At 40.5% G+C, this 23606-nt stretch overlaps 1 protein-coding gene across 1 annotated transcript in view; it reads left to right on the top strand.

The window, feature by feature from the left end:
• Positions 1-23606, top strand: part of clu (clustered mitochondria protein homolog) — a 132606-nt gene that overhangs the window by 38326 nt on the left and 70674 nt on the right. The window contains exons 2-3 of the mRNA XM_071672221.1: positions 15404-15678; positions 22673-22816. Coding sequence (XP_071528322.1) covers positions 15404-15678; positions 22673-22816 — 419 coding nt within the window. The remainder of the gene's footprint in view (positions 1-15403; positions 15679-22672; positions 22817-23606) is intronic.

Raw genomic sequence — 23606 nt, 5'->3', positions numbered from 1 at the left:
GAATGATGTATGCGCGATGCTTGCAGGGAAGGAATAAGTGTGATTGGGAGACGTATAAGATGAAGCGGCAGGACGTCAAGGTGAAGGGGTTAAAAAAAAAAGGCAAATATAATTTGGGATGAACGAGTTACTAACTCTGCCTTTCTTCATGTTAGGCGGCACTGACATGAAGAAAATGAGTGAGTACTTTAGAAGACTGTTGAATGCCAAGGTCGGGGTGGTATGTGAAGTTAGGGAGTAATGGCAAATGTTTATGAAACAAGGTGAGGTGGTGAAAGCCCTGCGATAGATGAAATGTGGCAAGGCAGCTGGGGTGGATGGTATTGCTGGTGAATTTCTTAAGAAAGGGGATGACTGTGTTGTTGATCAGTTAGGATTTTCACAATATGTGTGGATCATGGTTAGGTGCCTGTAGACTTGCGGAATCCCTGTATAGTGCCTCTGAATCCCAGAAGTATACGTTCGTTAAGTGTACTTGTAAGTTGTTTAGGAGAGCGGTGACTGAGAGGGTGAAGGTATGCACAGAGCATAAGACTGGGGAGAAACAGTATGGTCGTAGGAGTGGCAGAGAATGTGTGATCAGGTATTTGCTTTGAAAAACTTATGAGAAATAATCACGGAAACTGAAGGATTGAAATGTAGCATTTATGGATCTAGAGGATAGAGATGCTTTATTGTGTGTATTACAGACACATGATGTGGGAGGAAAGGTATTAGAAGCAGTATGGAGACTTTATCTAGAGAGGTAGGTGGCATGTGTGCGAGTAGGTAGATGGGAGGATGTGATTCTAGGTGAATGTGGGTCTGCGGCAGGGGTGTGTTATGTCACCATGGCTGTTTAGTCTATAAATGGATTGGTGAGGGAAGTGAATGCGAGCGTTTTTAAAAAGAGGCGTTAGTCTGCAAATGAAGACCGGCACTCATCTACTCATATCCATTCTCCAGCCGTCATGTACAATGCACGGATACCAGAGCCCCTCTACTCACTGCCAGGCATCACACACCATGTTTCCCCTGACCACTTCATATGCACTGGAAAAGGACAGAGCCAGCTCATTGCCTCTAGTGTACCACATTGCTCCAGTTCTAGCCCATGCACGCCTCACTCCCACTTGCATGGTTAGGCTCAGATAAGCGAGGGTCTCACTCCATCCTTCCATCTCTTCCTCAGGCTCCCTCTCTTTGTTCCCGCCACTTCGCAAAAGCACATCCTCAACGACAGTCTCTCACTCACCCATGACTTATGTCCAAGCTGTAGCGGGAGCTCAACCTAACATAGAAGCGTCAGCTGATCACAAAACCAACTATAATATATTGGACGTAGTCTTTACAATTAACGGAGGTCTGATCTGTGACATCATTATCCCACACACTCTGTACTCTGATTACAACCTATTTGAAGAGAACAAATAGGAATTCTAAATAGGAGAAAGGCTACAAAGTGACATAAACGAAGTCTTAAACTGTGTAACCGAGAATATGTTTTTAAATGGAGATAGATTTTGATTCCAACCCCAACACTGCAAATACCTGATCGTCGCTCCAAAATCCTCACATTTACCTCCCACGCCACCCCATCTATGAGCAGAATAATCAGCCATGGTGACATCACGCACCCTTGAAGTCACTCTTCTCTCACTCTTATAGTTGCCTTACCTACTCGCAAAAATTCCTCACTGCCTCTTGTAGCTTTCCTCCCACACCATCAATTCGTACATCTCTACAAAGCATCGCTCATCCAGATCCATAAATGCCACACACAAATTATCTTTCTCTCATTATTTCATACACACATTCTTCAAAGCAAACACCTGGGTCACTCACGCTATCAATGCTAAAGCCACTTTCATTCCAACCCAGTCTGATGCTGTAAGCATGCCACCCAACACCAGCCTAGTAACCACTGTGGTATACTCAGCAAACTTGTACCTCTGCAATTCTAAAATTTCTCTTTTATCTTCGTTTGCTTTCAAATATAACGGTATTATGCAGGCATTCTCAGGCACCTCATTAGAGCTCTACGCTGAAAATCTTAACATTTCAAATAGTTTTGTTCAGATGTTTCTCATTATACAAAGCGCTGAATTTCTATTAGGTTTTATGTCTTTACAGTTTCACGTTATTAGTCAACGCTGAGCTGCCTGTATAAAGTATCATTTAAATACCATAAAACGCTGTTTTTTGTGGAGGAAAAATATATCCATCGAGGCTCACTGTATCCTGTATTTCAGTGTTGCTAGTACACTCTACTAAGAAAAGTGTGTGGTTGTAAACTATAGTATCGTAAGCTGAACGTAACACTGTACTACCAGCCTTATTATGATACCACACCGGCATGCCGTAGGACTACTTTTTGTGGTTTAAGTCGTGAATGAAGTTTTTAGATATGGTATCTCTTGTAGGTCAAACCAACTCGTAATTTAGAAATTTGTGAGTGCTTCGTTTTGTCTATCCAGCTCATCTTTGAAAGTAACAATTAATGTAGCTACTAGAGTTTTGTGAAGTTATATTTGTACTTTTTATTGATATATTTATTCATAAGCTTTAAATGACATTCCAGTTGCTGATATGGGAAATATTGTGGCTGGTACGTGGTTATTGCAAGGTACCTTATAAGATTTTTTCCTCCATATTGTGCATTTATACTTTTTGATGGTAAAGATAACCAGAAAAGTAAATATATTTGGACAGCATGATAGTCTTTCTCGATGTACCTACATTTTAATGGTAAAATTAAGTTCGTCAATATTAACACTGGGATTCATAAGGACAGTAAAATAGATATTACAGTGTTATTTTGTGCATTATTATGCGTAATGATTATTCTTTTATAAGCATTAGTTATCACCCACATAATTTTCATTATATATGTTGATAACGTGTTAAATGAAGCACAGCCTATATATATATATATATATATATATATATATATATATATATATATATATATATATATATATATATAATACTGTCTGCCCTTATTCATTCCGTCGCCACCCCACCACACATGAAATTACAACCCCCTTCCCCCGCATGTGCGCGAGGTAGCGCTAGGGAAAGACAACAAAGGCCACATTCGTTCACACTCAGTCTCTAGCTGTAATGTATAATGCACCGAAACCACAGTTCCCTTTCTACACCCAGGCCCCACAGAACTTTCCATGGTTTACCCCAGGCGCTTTACATGCCCTGATTCAATCCATTGATAGCACGTCAACCCCGGTATACCACATCATTCCAGTTCACTCTATTCCTTGCACGCCTTTCACCCTCCTGCAAGTTCAGACCCCGATCACTCAAAATCTTTCTCATCCCATCTTTCCATCTCCAATTTGGTCTCCCACTTCTCCTCGTTCCTTCCACCTCTGACACATATATCCTCTTGGTCAATCTTTCCTCACTTATTCTCTCCATGTGACCAAACCATTTCAAAACACCCTCTTCTGCTCACTCAACCATACTCTTTTTATTACCACACATCTCTCTTACCCTTACATTACTTACTCGATCAAACCACCTCACACCACATATTGTCCTCAAACATCTCATTTCCAGTACATCCACCCTCCTCCGCACAACTCAATCTGTAGCCCACGCCTCGCATCCATATATCATTGTTGGAACCGCTATTCCTTCAAACATACCCATTTTTTCTTTCCAAGATAACGTTCTCGACTTCCACACATTCTTCAACGCTCCCAGAACTTTTACCCCCTCCCCCACCCTATGATTCACTTCCGCTTCCATGGTTCCATCCGCTGCCAAATCCACTCCCAGATATCTAAAACACTTCACTTCCTCCAATTTTTCTCACTTCAAACTTACCTCCCAGTTGACTTGTCCCTCACCCCTACTGTACCTAATAACCTTGCTCTTATTCACATTTCCTCTCAGCTTTCTTCTTTCACACACTTCACCAAACTCACCAGCTTCTGCAGTTCCTCACCCGAATCAGCCACCAACGCTGTACGTTGGAAAGGATCACAGTTTTGCGCGTGATCAAGATATTCTTATGAGTCCACGGGGAAAATGAAACACGATAAGTTCCCAAGTGCACTTTCGTGTAATAATCAAATCATTAGGGGAGAAACAAGAGAGAAATATAAGTCAGTTGATATACATCGAAGAGACGAAGATAGGACGCCATTTGGTAAACATGGACTCCAAAAGAAGGAACAGAAAATTGGGCCAGGTGAGGGTATTCCCTCAAAGGCCCAGTCCTCTGTTCTTAACGCTACCTCGCTAATGCGGGAAATGGCGAATAGTTTGAAAGAAAAGATATATATATATATATATATATATATATATATATATATATATATATATATATGATAGAGATGCTGTGTGGAAGGTATTAAGAATATATGGTGTGGGAGGCAAGTTGTTAGAAGCAGTGAAAAGTTTTTATCGATGATGTAAGGCATGTGCACGTGTAGGAAGAGAGGGTAGTGATTGGTTCTCAGTGAATGTAGGTTTGCGGCAGGGGTGTGTGATGTCTCCATGGTTGTTTAATTTGTTTATGGATGTGGTTGTTAGGGAGGTGAATGCAAGAGTTTTGGAAAGAGGGGCAAGTATGAAGTCTGTTGGGGATGAGAGAGCTTGGGAAGTGAGTCAGTTGTTGTTCGCTGATGATACAACGCTGGTGGCTTATTCATGTGAGAAACTGCAGAAGCTGGTGACTGACTTTGGTAAAGTGTGTGAAAGAAGAAAGTTAAGAGTAAATGTGAATAAGAGCAAGGTTATTAGGTACAGTAGGGTTGAGGGTCAAGTCAATTGGGAGGAAAGTTTGAATGGAGAAAAACTGGAGGAAGAAAGTGTTTTAGATATCTGGGAGTGGATCTGGCAGCGGATGGAGCCATGGAAGCGGAAGTGAATCATAGGGTGGGGGAGGAGGCGAAAATTCTGGGAGCCTTGAAGAATGTGTGTAAGTCGAGAACATTATCTCGGAAAGCAAAAATGGGTATGTTTGAAGGAATAGTGGTTCCAACAATGTTGTATGGTTGCGAGGCGTGGGCTATGGATAGAGTTGTGCGCAGGAGGGTGGATGTGCTGGAAATGAGATGTTTGAGGACAATGTGTGGTATGAGGTGGTTTGATCGAGTAAGTAACGTAAGGGTAAGAGAGATGTGTGGAAATAAAAAGAGCGTGGTTGAGAGAGCAGAAGAGGGTGTTTTGAAATGGTTTGGGCACATGGAGAGAATGAGTGAGGAAAGATTGACCAAGAGGATATATGTGTCGGAGGTGGAGGGAACGAGAAGTGGGAGACCAAGTTGGAGGTGGAAAGATGGAGTGAAAAAGATTTTGTGTGATCGGGGCCTGAACATGCAGGAGGGTGAAAGGAGGGCAAGGAATAGAGTGAATTGGATCGATGTGGTATACCGGGGTTGACGTGCTGTCAGTGGATTGAATCAGGGCATGTGAAGCGTCTGGGGTAAACCATGGAAAGCTGTGTAGGTATGTATATTTGCGTGTGTGGACGTATGTATATACATGTGTATGGGGGTGGGTTGGGCCATTTCTTTCGTCTGTTTCCTTGCGCTACCTCGCAAATGCGGGAGACAGCGACAAAGCAAAAAAAAAAAAAAAAAAAATATATATATATATATATATATATATATATATATATATATATATATATATATATATATATATTATACTTTGTCGCTGTCTCTCGTGTTATTGAGGTAGCGCAAGGAAACAAATGAAAGAATGGCTCAGCCCACCCACATACACATGTATATACTTACACGTCCACACACGTACATATGCCTGTACATTTCAACGTGTACATTATTCATACTTGCTGCCTTTATTCATTCTCGTCGCCAACCCGCCTAACATGAAATGACAACCCCCTCCCCCGCACGCTTATTCGTTCACACTGTCTGTAGCTGTCATGTATAATGCACCGAGACTACAGCTCCCTTTCCGCCTCCAGGCCCCATAAATCTTTCCATGGTTTACCCCAGACGCTTCTCATGCCCTGGTTCAATCCCCAGTATACCACATCGTTCCAATTCACTCTATTCCTTGCACGCCTTTCACCCTCGTGTATGTTCCGGCCCCGATGGCTCATATTTTTTTTACTCCATCCTTCCACAGTAATAGATTGAATTTGTAGCCTAAGCGCAATGTCGTCACTTTTCTGCGGTTACTTCTAGTATACTGGCTTCCGATAGGCTAGTATGTTTTACAGAAACGGTGACTGCATGAAGTGTTCTTGTATATAATGGTTTTACACCATCATAATCGAATAGATATTAGCAATATGGCTGTCGAAACCTGACTTAAACATCAGTCACTAGCGAGATGTTATTACCCCACAAGAACATTATACAGTTAGAAAACTAGTTTCAAGAGGTCTGCAGGAGGTGTTGACTTTTTTCTGGGTGAGTCAACAGTGAGTGTTACATAGAGCTAACAGTAAACATATAGGATCGTCTTCATTCCCTGCATCTACGATATGTAGAGAAAATCGTGTATGTGGTGGCTGGAAGGCTGGACTATGGTAATGGGGGAATGTTTTTGTTGGCTTTGTCGGGTAACTTTTAATACCGTCATCAGCACTTGCAACCACTGGGAGCAAGTGATCCTTTATGGTTCTCATTGCTAAATCTGTGAACACACTAAGGACATCACAACGTAAAAGCCCTCTTGATGTCATTGGTATTACCTACAAATGATTATCTGATAGTTGTATGAGAAGTGTATATTGCCCCGTTTCAAGCTCAATTTTATACCGCATGTGTAGGCTAATGCATTTGAGATGATTATGTTCACATTACAAAAATATTTTCCTGCTGCTTTCAAGAAGTGAGTATTCATATGCGTGTATCCTCGCTGGGACATCTTACAGGGGAGCCTTTCTGAGAGTGTAATGGTCAGCTGTGCAACGGACATGCAAGGATTTTTCGTCATCTGCTGCAAATCGCCCCCCCCCCTCCTCCCCATTATACTATTGATCACTGATGAAACTGACGGCCAAGTCGTATGTTCGTTATAGTAACCATTCTCTGGGTACTTGAGTTCCGGAAGCAGGGATATTCTAGAAGGCGGAAGCAGGGATATTCTAGAAGGAATGGGAACCCCTCTGTTTGTAGACCCTGATGTACACTGGTTTAGAGCAAACAGTTGTTACGTTGATCCCCCCCACCCCCAGCTTCAGCCTATAGTTGTATGTACTTGTTTTTCTGGTGTACGGTGTACCACTCCAACATTTAGTATATGCTGGACCTTATATCATAACGCATCTGTCTGGCGGTGGACATGATCATGATAACACGTCTTCTGGTGAACAGTTTATGATAGACTGAATGTTTACAGCTGGTCTTGACAGCAAATATTCGACCCGTCTTTCGTAAGTTTCATTCCGTAAAGGTTGTTAGTTATTAACACTTGTATGGCTGAATGAATGATAACGTCCAGGTGTGGGCTAGTCTAGGTTGTCATTGAATACTTAATTTCAGGCTTTACTGACCCCACAATGAGAATTTCGAGGAAATTATTAATTTCAGAAATCTTATTTTCATTCCCACGCGAAGGATATTATTGTTAACGAATGGAATACATGGACCCCTGGCACACAAATCGAAAAATCTTAGTAAAACCTAACCATGCGTGTCGGCCTAGCAACCTTTTGTAATTTCATGTTAGCTGGCTGAAACCTACACTTCTTTAAAGTTGCACTTCCAAGTGATATAATCTTATAGTGGCGCCTCTTGTTGAACGCATTATTATTATTATTATTATTATTATTATTATTATTATTATTAGTAGTAGTAGTAGTAGTAGTGGTGGTAGTAGTAGTGGTGGTAGTAGTAGTAGTAGTAGTAAGGTTGGGGGGGGGGGGGGGTTGTAAGGCGAGCCCAAGGCTGCCCAACTTATAGTTGCAGGGAACGTAGACCTTCTTGGAATGGGGTCTTTGGCGAGTCTTCTTGAAGTACTCCACAAGATTCTACATTTCCTTACAGACTTATTAAGCTTCTTGGTAACGCTAGGACTTTCCCAGGAATTTGTCCGAGAGTAATTGTATATATATATATATTATTTTTTTTTTTTATTCTACTTTGTCGCTGTCTCCCGCGTTTGCGAGGTAGCGCAAGGAAACAGACGAAAGAAATGGCCCAACCCCCAACCCCCCATACACATGTATATACATACGTCCACACACGCAAATATACATACCTACACAGCTTTCCATGGTTTACCCCAGACGCTTCACATGCCTTGATTCAATCCACTGACAGCACGTCAACCCCGGTATACCACATCGCTCCAATTTACTCTATTCCTTGCCCTCCTTTCATCCTCTGCATGTTCAGGCCCCGATCACACAAAATCTTTTTCACTCCATCTTTCCACCTCCAATTTGGTCTCCCTCTTCTCCTCGTTCCCTCCACCTCCGACACATATATCCTCTTGGTCAATCTTTCCTCACTCATTCTCTCCATGTGCCCAAACCACTTCAAAACACCCTCTTCTGCTCTCTCAACCACGCTCTTTTTATTTCCACACATCTCTCTTACCCTTACGTTACTCACTCGATCAAACCACCTCACACCACACATTGTCCTCAAACATCTCATTTCCAGCACATCCATCCTCCTGCGCACGACTCTATCCATAGCACACGCCTCGCAACCATACAACATTGTTGGAACCACTATTCCTTCAAACATACCCATTTTTGCTTTCCGAGATAATGTTCACGACTTCCACACATTCTTCAAGGCCCCCAGAATTTTCGCCCCCTCCCCCACCCTATGCTCCACTTCCGCTTCTATGGTTCCATCCGCTGCCAGATCCACTCCCAGATATCTAAAACACTTCACTTCCTCCAGTTTTTCTCCATTCAAACTCACCTCCCAATTGACTTGACCCTCAACCCTACTGTACCTAATAACCTTGCTCTTATTCACATTTACTCTTAACTTTCTTCTTCCACACACTTTACCAAACTCAGTCACCAGCTTCTGCAGTTTCTCACATGAATCAGCCACCAGCGCTGTATCATCAGCGAACAACAACTGACTCACTTCCCAAGCTCTCTCATCCCCAACAGACTTCATACTTGCCCCTCTTTCCAAAACTCTTGCATTTACCTCCCTAACAACCCCATCCATAAACAAATTAAACAACCATGGAGACATCACACACACACACACACACACACACACACACACAATATATATATATATATATATATATATATATATATATATATATATATATATATATATATTTTTATACTATTCGCCATTTCCTGCGTTAGCAAGGTAGCGTTAAGAACAGAGGACTGGACCTTTGAGGGAACATCCTCACCTGGCCCCCTTCTCTGTTCCTGCTTTTGGAAAATTAAAAAAAACTGAGAGGGGAGGATTTCCAGCCCCCCGCTCCCTTCCCTTTTAGTCGCCTTCTACAACACGCAGGGAATACGTGGGAAGTATTCTTTCTCCCCTATCCCCAGGGAAAATATATATATATATATATATATATATATATATATATATATATATATATATATTATATTATTTTTTCCCTAATATTCGCCGTTTCCCGAGTTAGCGAGGTAGCTTTAAAAACAGAGGACTGAGCCTTTGAGAGAATACCCTCACTTGGCCCCCTTCTCTGTTCCATATTTAGGAAAATTTGAAATGAGGGAAGGATTTCCAGGCGCCCCCCACCCCCCTCTCCTCTTTTAGTCGCCTTCTACGACACGCAGGGAATTCGTGGGAAGTATTCTTTCTCCCCTATCCCTAGGGGATATATATATATATATATATATATATATATATATATATATATATATATATATATATATATATTGATGTGCACCCATCATTGTTGGATAGTTATCTAGACTTCGTTAGTTGTGTGGCCATGTGATTTCGCTGCTCGAGGACACGTTTCACCGGTCATCGTTATGGTTACGGCCGCTACTCTCCAGTTGTATAATATCACATTATGCAGTACATGTCAGTCAGCTATAATGGTATGTTACCAGCTTAAAGAAAGAGATTGGCATAAAGTCGTAATTTAATATACATCGTTATGGGAATGCTCAGTTACCTGGTAACAATCAACTGTTGCGTAATGTTAACGTACAATCAAGTATGTGATTGAGCACTAGAACTCAACTCTTAAACATTTGTACCTTTTGACTCTCCACGGCATGCGCCGTATAGGTAATGAGAAGGTATGTGGTCTTGCAATGATTTGTAACACCTGAAGGTGTTCATATTTTTTCTTTTATTTTTGGTTGATGTGGTAGACGTTGACGCCAATAATTCCACGGCAGTTGATAGGCTTAAAGCCCGAACAACCAACCTCCTCGATTTGAAAGTAAATCATTGAATATGAGGAACTGTGTTTACAGGGTGGGCACAGTCCCTTAACTTTTTTTTTAAGTGCACAGAAGCAGTTCCTGGTGGCTGTTTTTAGATCGTCAATATTCTATAGTCGTAAATGGGAGAAAAATATGAACATTTTTCGTGTGAATTGTAGCATGATGTTAGTTTTTCCACTTTAGGAAAGGGGTATTAATCTCACGGCATATCTTAACATGCCGCAAACATGGTTCGTTCCTCGCTATATGTGAGGAGTAGAATCAACTTGCATCATGCAGCAGGATGGTACACTGGCATATGCTCTCCAGTTCGGAAATATTCTCACATATTTAGTGGAAGATGGATTGGCCGAGGCCCTCCCCGATACCCAGACTGACGACATGCGATAGTTGACTTTAGGTCATCGTGAAAGTTTCCCCATCTGTGGTTAATGAATGTTGTGAACCTAAAAGCAGCCATTAGGGTTTGCTCTTATGAAATTCAGTCTTAAACGTGGAAGAAAATGTATACGAGAAATTGGAAACCGGTCAAACTGTAACTGTGCAGAGAATGGAGGGCAATATGCAGACAAATAAGATATGTACATATCTTCTCTAATTTCACTGGAAATGGACTATGTCAACCCTTAAGTCTATACATTGTTCTAAACAGTATTGACGCTGTATTGATGTGCTAGAAAGGAATGAGCGGGCATATTTAGATACTCCAGCGAGTGAACGGTAGCGGGTGGGCTGGTGTTGTAGGGTTACAAATGCCACCCGTCTGATGATCCCCTCCTGCCCTCGCTTGCCCCCTCCCTCACTCACGCTAAAAATAACTAAGTAATATTTGTCTCCCGGCATGAACTGTCGTTCTGTACACTGCTCTCTACGGCCAAGCGAAGCCTCTTGTATTCGTATAGAACACCTTACTTCCAGGGCAGTGTTGAGTAATTGAGGTTATGATATTGACCTCTGGTAAACTAGTAGTAGGTATCTACAGGGAGAGTTTGTTGGTATTGTAAATTATTTTTAGGTAAGATACCTTACGGTGTTTTCAGCTTTGCCAAAAATGTTTTAAGAAAGCTTAACAGAAATCTTTGTTTGAGGTTTTGTGAACCAAGTGATGAACATTGAAGGGTAAAGTTTCTAAAGTAGAATTTTTTTTTAGAGTAAATGGCTAACTGATTGATGAAAATAACAGATTCCAGCAAAAGTAAGTACTATAAGTACAGTGCTTAGAAGGACTTCTCGTTGCTGAGGAATATATGGGACTCTTTCCTGTAGCAGAGAAACCTCACATGTGGCAAGATGCCAAGATTATAGAACTGGTCTATTGGACCGTTGCTGGGCTGGGCTGGGCTGTGGGGTGAATGTACTCCCTCACCCCCAACCCCAACAGTATCCAATGTCTGATGTAGAAATGAGTGAAATAAATGTACTGATGACGAGGATGTGACCAAAAGCTTTTGATAAATATCAAGCTGCTCCCATCTTAATCAAGTTCTTCATGAGGGCGGCTCGGAAATAGCCACGGTCACTGTAATATATCGCAATATATAATGTCTTGCCATTATTCATCGTTCATATTAATAACTTGGCAACACCGCTTATGTTATCTTTCATGTATCCTAATTTTGAATGTATATGTATTTGATCGTCAGATTAGCGCGCCAAACCTAATCCTTTTTCATAATAGAACGATTGTCACATAGTGCAAAACATTGTACTCTCACACTTAACTATTGAGCAAGATCCCCCCTTCTTTGTGCACAAAGACATGCCCAATGCCTCAGTTTTTTGTAATACTATAAGAAATGCCTCATAGTATTTATCAGTACCGTATAATGTGCCTCAATATTTACAAGTACCTTACAGAGTATCTCAATATTTCCTGTTGCAGTACTGCACTGTTGTAGTTTTATCTGAAAAAACTATTTACGAACATCTGTATTGCTTCAAACCGCTCCGTGGCCTTACTGTCATAGTCTACTTTTTAAGGCGAATGTTTAAACAGACACAAAGGACATATTCTTCACGAGTGTCTGACCTGAACATAACAGCTTCGGATTCTTAAACAAATGGCAATGCATGTCATTGTTTCCCTCCTGTTTAATACACATATATGTACTCTGGCTGTATCATACCTCTAGCTTTTGAACTTCCAATTTCTAGAATATAGTTCCTTCTGGATTCCTCTCTTACATCTGTTGTAAACGGAATCAGTTAAATCCCTCCTGACAGGCTGTTTAGAATTACTCATTTATTTACACATTTGATGGTGTCTTTTCTGTACCATGTTCTTATAACCTTGCACGTGAACTTTATAATTCCAGTGACCTAAGATTTCCACAATTTTATTATCGGTCCGTTCCACTCATTTTCCAAAATTTTTAGCAGATACAACACCACTTTCTCCAAATGTTCTATTAACATTCTGTGATAGTTGATTGATGAGCAGTAGTTGGTCGGTGCCCAGTGACCAGTGAGGTGTATTATAAGTTCTACCTACCTGGGTATAGGGAGGGTTGGTGACGGCTGCTTAGTGAGCCAGCACTTCAGTGGTTGTCAAGTTGCATTCCTCTGTCCCATGTAGCTGTCTTTTCTTTCTGCTTCACCTCGACGTGGACTACTGGCATTCCGTCTACATACATGCAGTCTCTCCTCGTCACACAAAACACTTGACAACACTTAACTCACACAGCTCATTCTTTCTCACTCTAAATTTCCCTACAGCGAGAACTATGCGCTAGCCCTGCCTTTTGGCAAAAAATGGTAGGAGCAATAGATAGTAATAGGGAGGAACATTTAGGCATTTGCATTAGGTAGAAGTAGTAGGTAGGAATATTGGGCAAGAACATTTGATAGAAGTAGTTAGGGAGAACTATAGGTAGGAGCCTCGGCAAACACTGTGCTAGAGTTGCCCTCTGCCAGTGGCCTATTAAAGTTGAGACACTACAGGTTAAGCAGCAGCAGTGGAGTTCAACATTTATGGAGACTCTATTGCTGTGGCAGCTTTTTAAGGGAGTTCCAGCAGGGAACAAGCGTCAGCGATATAGATAGATTGATAGGCAGGTTATATCAATTGGAGACAAATTTCTTCTGAGGTTCAAGTCGCCATGATTCTACTGTTAACATGAAGTACCTGTTCAGCTGGTGTCTTTTCTGTTGAAGAACAAACAGTTTAACTTTGGTTTTATAATAATAATCCACAAATTTTAGTATTAAGAGATGACTGTAAACTTTTTCAGGGATTTCTGTAAAGTTCTTACTGCTTTCTTACGAGACCATTTGAGGAAGGAGTGGTAGGAGCAGTAGTCATGTGCATAATATGCGTAATCCCATTTTTGACACAAAATATTCAACATTATCTGAAACTATTGCATCTGCCAGTTACTAGTTACAGAAAGATTTTCTGAAGTCAATAATGACTTTGGAAATTATGGAATTTATCTTACTGAAAATTAGTTAATTTTTGTATGAGTCTACGTTAACAAGAAAACAATTACCGTTCATGAGACTGCGCCATCTATTTGCATTCTAGACCAATGATTTTCTGAGCATGAGCCACCAAGAAACGAAGCCATGGGTTTATGAAAATGTTTAAAACAAATCTGACAAGTAACTGTGACTTTAGCAGTGCCATCTTATATCTTGAATTGACAAGTGTGTGTAACTTTAAGCCATACCCTGTTGTACAAGCCTACCATACCCTAGTTCGTGGCTTGGCATTCTTTACGTTTATGCCATCATGACCGATATTTAAGTAATCAAAGATTTTTACATCAGATCGTTTCAGGGATTAATACTGTATTTGTATATGAAATTGTATCATTATGAAGACAGATTTGACTTAATTGACACTTTTTATAAGTTGCCAATTATTGTTAAACTAACCAAATTTCTATCCATCTACCTGTTTTGCCTCCTGTTCCTTTATTGGAAATCAATTAAGCATCTGTGATATGAAGATTTCACGGTATAATGAGCCTTTAACAACTTAACGTGTTCAGCATACATCTTGGTTCCGCATACATCTTAGTGTAGGTTAATCTGGTGCACATATATCCAGTAATACTGAAAACATCTGTGCCTACTACAACTTGTTGGGTATTCTTCTTGGTTGCTTTGGTTATCCCGAAAATTAGGGAAACGTAGTCAAAGCTCCAAGTAGAGTCTGGACAAATTAAAGACATTAGTCGTAAGTGATAGGGTAGCCATGGTCAACAAACTATGTGCACCTATTAAAAAAGTCAAGCATGCAGAGTAATCCTCACATTGATGTTAGTGATCCCTTTTTACAACTGCTGTGTTTTGTGGCTGAACCTTGTTGCTCCTATTATAGTTTTCCTACAGTAAAACCATTTTAGGTAAACCAGCATTATTTTAAACCAGTATGTGCCAGAACAATAATCTATTGCACATTGTATAGTAAGAGTAAACATATGACAAACAAGGGTGGTCAGTTCTTACACGTAAGAGAATGCCTTAACAAAGCAACTTCAGATTCGAAAATAATGGCAATACATATCAATTTTGATCCAGTGGTGTCCAGGGGGTGATGTTATTCTTCTCACAGTGCGAAGGATTAGTGATGTTGACCCCATGTTATCCATGAGTGGTAATGTTCACCTTTTACTGTGTATGAGTGTTAGTGTTGGCAAAACAGAATTACTGTGTCACAGAATTTGGTTCCAGTTTGATGATTCCATGTTTCTTAGAATAATGATAGTCCCACTGTCTTGATGCATATTATGTTTATGGGCCTTTAGCATGTAAATTTGATATTAACCCTCTATACAATCTTTCACTGTTTTGTGCACCACATTTACTAATATGATTGTTTTCAGGTATTCAAAAGAATATGCTAAATGACAGGTTTTTTTTGAGGTTTTATGATGATTTAAGCAAGATATTTTAAGGAATTTTTGTCTCGTGTGATTCCAAAGAAGCTTGTAGTTTAGTAGATTTGATACTATGCTTTACTTTTTCATTTCCTGTCCTAGATATTTTCATGTATTGAAACAAACAACAAGCAGAATACTGAATACCCCATACTGATTTATAAATTCATTGCAGAAAATACATTAAATGATGGTGGAACGGGAGAGGGCCATGAAAAGGCCGAGACTGAAACTCAGGAAAAGACACAAGGAACTACAGATTGTCAAGAAGAGAGAAAAAATAAAGAAAACACCAATAAAGTTAAGAGAAATGTGGAGAAAGATGACAAGACAAAAGACGACAAAGGTGTGGAAGACAAGAACAAAGAAGATAAGGATGGATCATTATCTCAAGAGTATGGGTTCACAGTCAAGATTCAACCTCCTACTGGAGAGTCCTTTGAAATCCAGGTAAATTAACTCACAGTTTTAGCAAAGGGTAAGGACTTAACTGATAACTTCACAGACTAGCTACAATATTCCTGTTTGTCATAATAAAATCATCTCTGAATGTATCAGTAAAGGAGTGTATGCTAATAAGATACCTAAAAAGTTAGAGTTGCCAGTTATTGATGATATATATTTTGTAGGTTATATGTCTACAAAAATGTGGTGAAATGCAGATGTGACTATTGAAAACCATGAAATTTCTTAACAGTGCTTGATATTACTTGTGTATGATGATTTCTCTCTATGGTCTTTCCTATTAATGTGAAGCACTTTTTTTGGAATATACTTTGCTATGACCCTATCCAGCCTTAAAGTGAGTGAGGAGGTAGCAGCTTGCACTTACCCCTTGTGAATGTTTGATTATCAGGGTCCATCCTTTGACAGTCAACTAGAGAGTGGATGTGGCATTTCTTTGTTTCATGTGCTGCCTCGCTAATACAGGAAACAGCAAACATTTATGAAAAATTGTACATATTTTTTTCATTTACTCTTAACTTTACCAAACTCAGTCACCAGCTTCTGCAGTTTCTCACATGAATCAGCCACCAGCGCTGTATCATCAGCGAACAACAACTGACTCACTTCCCAAGCTCTCTCATCCCCAACAGACTTCATACTTGCCCCTCTTTCCAAAACTCTTGCATTCACCTCCCTAACAACCCCATCCATAAACAAATTAAACAACCATGGAGACATCACACACCCCTGCCGCAAACCTACATTCACTGAGAACCAATCACTTTCCTCTCTTCCTACACGTACACATACCTTACATCCTCGATAAAAACTTTTCACTGCTTCTAACAACTTGCCTCCCACACCATATATTCTTAATACCTTCCACAGAGCATCTCTATCAACTCTATCATATGCCTTCTCCAGATCCATAAATGCTACATACAAATCCATTTGCTTTTCTAAGTATTTCTCACATACATTCTTCAAAGCAAACACCTGATCCACACATCGTCTACCACTTCTGAAACCACACTGCTCTTCCCCAATCTGATGCTCTGTACATGCCTTCACCCTCTCAATCAATACCCTCCCATATAATTTACCAGGAATACTCAACAAACTTATACTTAGGTACCCTTAGGTACAGTAGGGTTGAGGGTCAAGTCAATTGGGAGGTGAGTTTGAATGGAGAAAAACTGGAGGAAGTGAAGTGTTTTAGATATCTGGGAGTGGATCTGGCAGCGGATGGAACCATGGAAGCGGAAGTGGATCATAGGGTGGGGGAGGGGGCGAAAATTCTGGGAGCCTTGAAGAATGTGTGGAAGTCGAGAACATTATCTCGGAAAGCAAAAATGGGTATGTTTGAAGGAATAGTGGTTCCAACAATGTTGTATGGTTGCGAGGCGTGGGCTATGGATAGAGTTGTGCGCAGGAGGATGGATGTGCTGGAAATGAGATGTTTGAGGACAATGTGTGGTGTGAGGTGGTTTGATCGAGTAAGTAACGTAAGGGTAAGAGAGATGTGTGGAAATAAAAAGAGCATGGTTGAGAGAGCAGAAGAGGGTGTTTTGAAATGGTTTGGGCACATGGAGAGAATGAGTGAGGAAAGATTGACCAAGAGGATATATGTGTCGGAGGTGGAGGGAACGAGGAGAAGAGGGAGACCAAATTGGAGGTGGAAAGATGGAGTGAAAAAGATTTTGTGTGATTGGGGCCTGAACATGCAGGAGGGTGAAAGGAGGGCAAGGAATAGAGTGAATTGGAGCGATGTGGTATACCGGGGTTGACATGCTGTCAGTGGATTGAATCGGGGCATGTGAAGCGTCTGGGGTAAACCATGGAAAGCTGTGTAGGTATGTATATTTGCGTGTGTGGACGTATGCATATACATGTGTATGGGGGGTGGGTTGGGCCATTTCTTTCGTCTGTTTCCTTGCGCTACCTCGCAAACGCGGGAGACAGCGGCAAAAAAAAAAAAAAAAATCATATTTGAACAGTTGAAGAAAGACTTAATTCACTTGCATGCATTCTCTGGTTGTTGTGTATCATTCACCTAAACCACACCCTGTATTCACAACCAGCTCCCATGGACCTTACCATGATATCCCTTTACTGCTTCCAATGCTCCATATTCCTTGGTTGACGACATGTTTCCCATTTCATACCACTCCATTTCACTCTTTCCCATGCATGCTTTTTACCTGCCTTTATGTTCAGGCCCTGACCTTTCAAAATCTGAATATTCCATCCTTCCATTTCCAGTTTGGTTGTCCTTTTTTTTTTTTTTCTTCCCCACCACTTCAGATACATACATCCTCTTTATCAACATTTCTTCCCTTATTCTCTTTGTTTGTTTAAACCTTCCCGGCACACTCCCTTCAGCTCTCTTCACCACTTTCTTTTTATTACCACACCCCATCCTACCCTTTCTTTACTTACTCGATCAAACCCCCTCACATCTTATTATGTCATCAAACATTTCGTATACAGTACATCCACTCTCCTCCAATTTCATTTCCAATACATCCACTCGTCTGGAGCTCTTGCCTCAAGTCCATACAGCAATGGGACTACCATACCTTCAAACATACCCATTTTTGCTCCCCTGGATAATGCCCCTTCTTTCTGCACATTCCTCACTACTCCCAGTGAGGAATGTGCTCCCTCTCACCTACCGTATGACTCACTTATGCTTCCTTGGCTTCTTTCACTGACACATCCACTCCCAGGTATTTAAAGCAATCACTTCCTCCAAATTTTCTCCATTCAAACTGACATCCCAGCTAGCCTGTCCATCTCCTCTACTAAACCTAGTAACTGTGCTTTTATTCATATTTACTCTTAACTTCTCCCTTTCACACACTTTCTCAACTCAGACTCCATCTCATGCAGTTTCTTACTCGAATCTTACACCACTTCTGTGTCATCAGCAAACAACAACTGACTTGCTTTCCAGGCCCCCACACCCCTCTGTACACAGCATACTTTTCCCTCTTTTCAAGACCCTTGCATTTACCTCTCTCACCACCTCATCCATAAACAAATTGAACATCCATGCTGCAGATCCATTTTCGCCAGGAACTACCCACTCACTTCTCTACCTACTCTTGCACTTGCCATACACTCTTGATGAAAACTTCTCGCTGCCTCTAGTAGTGTTACTCCCACATCATGTATTCCTAAGACCTTCCATAAAGCATCTATATCATCCCTGTCATATGTCTTCTCCTGATCCATAAATGCCACATACAAACCCTTGTTTCAATATGCATTTCTCATAAACACTCTTTAAGGCAAAAAACAGATCCAAACATCCTCTGCCATTCCTGAAACCACATTGTTTCTCCCCAATCTGGTGCTCTGTATATGACTTTACCCTCTCAGCCACCACTTTCCCATACATCTTACCAGGTACACTCTATGTACCTTTGTAGTTTGAACATTCATATATGTCATCCCTTTCTTTATGCAGTGTGCATTATATATGCTGCCTGCCAGGCCTCAATACACCTCACCATGATCCACACATACATTGAAAATCCTAATTGACTAGTCAACATCACAATCACACCCTTTCCCCAGTCCTAAGAAATTCAACTGGAGAACCATCCACTTCAGCTGCCTTGCCACATTTCATCTTATGCAAAGCTTTCACTACCTCTTCTCTCTTCATCAAAGTACTTTCCATGACTCACTTTGCTCAACTCCCTGACCTAAACACCTTACATCTGTCACTGTATCAACAAACACATACAACATTTCTTCAGAATACTCACTCCATCTTCTCACCTCATTACCACCTGTTGCCACTTCCCCATTTACCCCCTTCACTAATGTTCTGATTTTTTCTCCTCTTTTTCATACTATTTACCTCCTTTAAAAATATCTTATCCTCCCTGAACGTTACTGAAACTTGCTAATCCAACTCTCATTTGCCCTTTCAACCCGTGAACCATCCTCTTTACTTCCTTCCACTTTCTCTCGTACATCTCCCAATCAATTCCTCTTCTCCCTTGTAAGTCCCACACAAACATCTCTCTTTCCACTTTCACTAGCAACTTTACTTCATCATCCCACCACTCATTACCCCTTCTCACCTGCCCATCTCCCACTTATGCATATCACACACTTTCTTGCACTGCTTCCCTAAATATTTTTCATTCCTTGTCCACTCACCTTGCTTCAATTACTCTCACTTTCTGTCATACAGACTACATACTCATCCCTCGCTCCAAAACCCCTTCCATCTACCTCCCTCACCACCCCATCCATAAACAAATTTAACAGCCATGGTGACATCACACACCCTTGATGCAGACCTACACCTTCATCTAGAATCACTCACATTCTTCTCCACCTATTTGTACATGTGCCTTACACTTTTGATAAAAACTCTCACTGTTTCTAGTAGCCCTCTTCCCTCACCATATGTTTGCAACACCTTCCATGGAGCTTGTCAATCAGTCCAGTCATCTACTTTCTTCAGATCCATCACCTTCCATAGAGCTTCTCTATCAGTCCAGTCATATACTTTCTTTAGATCCATCAAAGCCACAGAAAAGTAATTTTGTGTCTCTTTAAGTATTTCTTGCACTCATTCTTCAGAGCACTTATCTAATCATTACAGCCTTTAGCACTCCTGAATCCACATTGTTTCTCCCCATTCTGAAACTCTGCATGTCATCGCCCTCTCAATCACTGCTCTACCATAGAACTTCCCAGGTGCACTCAGCAAATTCATTCTGTACTTAGCCCTTCATTGCTAAGGATTAAGTTTTCTAAGGAGGTTTGTGCTGGTTAAGAGCATCATGCCAAGGACTTCAGAGTTCTAACAGGATCCTTTATGGACAGGACGGACATTTTATATTGTCTCTATGACAGCTCAAAGCTACATACTTTGAGCCAACAAAACTCTATTGTGCACTTCACATACAACACCTTCTCCTTGTATCATGAACATCTCCTTGTGTCATGAACATCAACACAAAAGCAACAGACATACTAAATGCCCTCAGAACTCTTAACTTATACTACATTAAGAAAAATAAAAGAATCCCTTGGTATCCTCTATAAGTAATTCATCCTGTCCATGCTAAACTATGCCTTACTTGCCTGATCACCCACCCTCCCAAAATCAAATGTATCAAAGCTGCAAACCACGCAAAATATTGGGTACTGAGCAACCTCAGACCCTTAACACCTTTTCAGTGAAACAACAATATTCCCAACACAATCTCTGCTTCTCACTTCAGCAACCTGTACTCACAGATTCCCCCACCCCGAGCAAACACACCTTTGATGGAACATGTACATGCTGAAATAACCCATCAGGCACTGAACTACCTTCGCAGCATATTTTCAAACACCACCACATCTAAAACCACTCCTCCCAGATGTTTATCAGTTAAACTTTGTTTGTGATCTAGACATCACTCATCTCTGCAACTTTTTTCCCAGGAAGCAAAATTTTCATACTGGACACGGAATGCATACTCCTAAATTGTCTGTCAGTTGTCTTGCACAGCCATTCACACATCATCACCACATGTTCCCACATCACCACATGGTCCATGTTCCCACCAGATAGAAGTTACTGGCTTCCTAAATGCTGAAAGAGATCAATAAAGATGATGGGTAGGAAGGTAAAGGTAAAAATTGCCATAAGATCCCAGATCTGGATGTCTCGATATCAGAGGAACTTTTCAGGATGTTCTTTGGGAATCCCTATGCCTCCCATGGCAAAACAGGTGCTTAAGGGAACTTTTCTAGTGGCTTTCAGCAGATGGTTTGAATCATGATTGATTTCCAGTTCTTTAGAAGACAATATAGTGGACTTGGGAAGGGGTAGCTTTTCTGTGTTAAGGAAATGCCTTTTTCATCTCGCAGAGCTGGGGAGTATATTTACTCAGTGACTGATGCACAAGGTACTTGCAGTTCTTGCCCTTTTTCTTCAAAATTTTTCCCAGCGAGTATCCTTTGTCTGGCCAGTTGACTTACTGGGTTTAGACACTGTCATAGGGTTTTCAATAGAGGGACTTAGTCGGTGGTCTTCTATGCAGTAACACCTCACAAGATCTCTGTCACCAAAACTGTATATTTCTTCTTATGCTTTTTTTCCTCAGTTTAGTAGAAAGGGCATTTAGCCAGAACCTGTATCCATAGTTGGGAGTTATTTGAATAAAATATCTTTTTTCCCCAAGTTTTTCCATTTAGAAAAGGAATTGTCTCAAGAACTGGTTTTGCCATTTTTTAATCATGCTAGTACTTCCTAGACAGCACTTTCATGTCAGAGATGCCTTCAGCTTGCCATATGCCTTGGTTTTACCTTGGGTCTTTTTTAGATTTACTTTAGAGCCTCCACTTCAGTCCTGGTTTCTGGATTTTGCATGAAAATTTTTCTCAGACTTTTACCTTCTTAATTTGGAGTAAGCTGACATTTGATGTTTTATATAACATTTGCCCTTCTACTCATTCCAGTGCAGATTGGTTTGAAATACCTGTTGTTCTTGAAGAATCCAGCGTCATAGAAGTGACTTGTTTTCTTAGAGCTCTTTAGCTGTTGTCACCACCGATCAAGTTAGTAGCTTTAATGCCTCTTGAGACTGCCCTTCAAGAATGCCTCTCCCTGAGTTTGTTTTTTCTCTAATACCTGATCAGGGGTAGCTGGTTGTCTTTTTTCCCCAGAGCCCAAGTTGGAGCTTTTACTCAAGATTTTGTATTCCTGTTCTGGGTTCCAAAAGGAAAATTAGTGAATTTCATGCTCGTTTTAGATGTATGGGCAATATGCTCTAATGAAGGGGTTATTCTCTGATTTCTACAAAATCATCTTGTCTGGCCAATCCTGAGGTCAACATGACTAATGATAAAGAGCCTACAATGTATTTATATTGTCCATATTTACTTTCATGTTTTTGTGCTTTAAAGAGGGTGCCCACTACTTATTCTCTCAGCACTAGATTGTTTGGTAGGTCATCATGATTCTTGTTGTGTTCTTCAGGTCAGCAGCATGGAATTAGTGTATGAGATTCACCAGCTTCTGATGGACCGGGAGGACACCTGCCACCGCACCTGCTTTTCCTTACACCTGAGTGGCCAAACCCTGGATAATTTTGCTGAGCTGAAAAGTATTGATGGCCTTAAGGTAAATTAGGGAGAGGTGGTTTTTTCTTCTCTAATAATATTGTAGATTTCTCCAAAAAAATTTCAAATAGTTTTGGTTGTTTAATTTTTACTCTGTAATCCTGAGTATTTTTTTCATATCACTTGTGTAACCTGATGACCCCTTTTACAGGATTCCTGCAGTTTCAAGACTGCATGATAATCAGTAGCTTGGAAATGATGTACTTCTTTTGAATGAAAAGTTCCGTGACAATATTTTATTCCGTTTTTTTTCTGTTAACAGTGATACAACCTTGCTTAAGGTGACTTTTCATTTGTGGCATAACCACATGCAGGCAGAGCCCAATGATGCTGGTTTAGATTTTTGAACTCACTTGCCAAATCTTTTGCAAATACCATAGTCATTGCATATTATGCACTTATTCATCCCTGCAACTCTGAAACAGTCACCCCTTCCATTTTGCATATGCTTCCAAGAACAACTTTTTCATAACATTTTGAAACATTGCCTTCATTTTGCATAAAAGATTTCAGCAGTTGCACCTGGAAGCATTAGTTACACATATTTAGAGCTTGAATGACCATAAATGCATAACATATGAATATGAATCTGAAACATGTATATTAGAATTGAAGTCATATTTGGTTGTAGCAGCCATTTTTTTTGTCAATGAACCTATAGATATAATGAAATGAAGAAATAATAAGCCATTTGAAATGCAAATGAAATTAGATGATTTAGTGGAACTAGAGCTTTATTGTTTTTGTTCTGAAATGAGAGTTTCAGAATTGCCAGATTTTCCTTTTCTCTA

Source organism: Panulirus ornatus, chromosome 17 (genome assembly GCF_036320965.1).
Source record: "Panulirus ornatus isolate Po-2019 chromosome 17, ASM3632096v1, whole genome shotgun sequence".
Taxonomy (NCBI): Eukaryota; Metazoa; Arthropoda; class Malacostraca; order Decapoda; family Palinuridae; genus Panulirus; species Panulirus ornatus.
The sequence above is the reverse complement of the archived record's forward strand: the minus strand, read 5'-3'. Positions and strand labels throughout refer to the sequence as shown.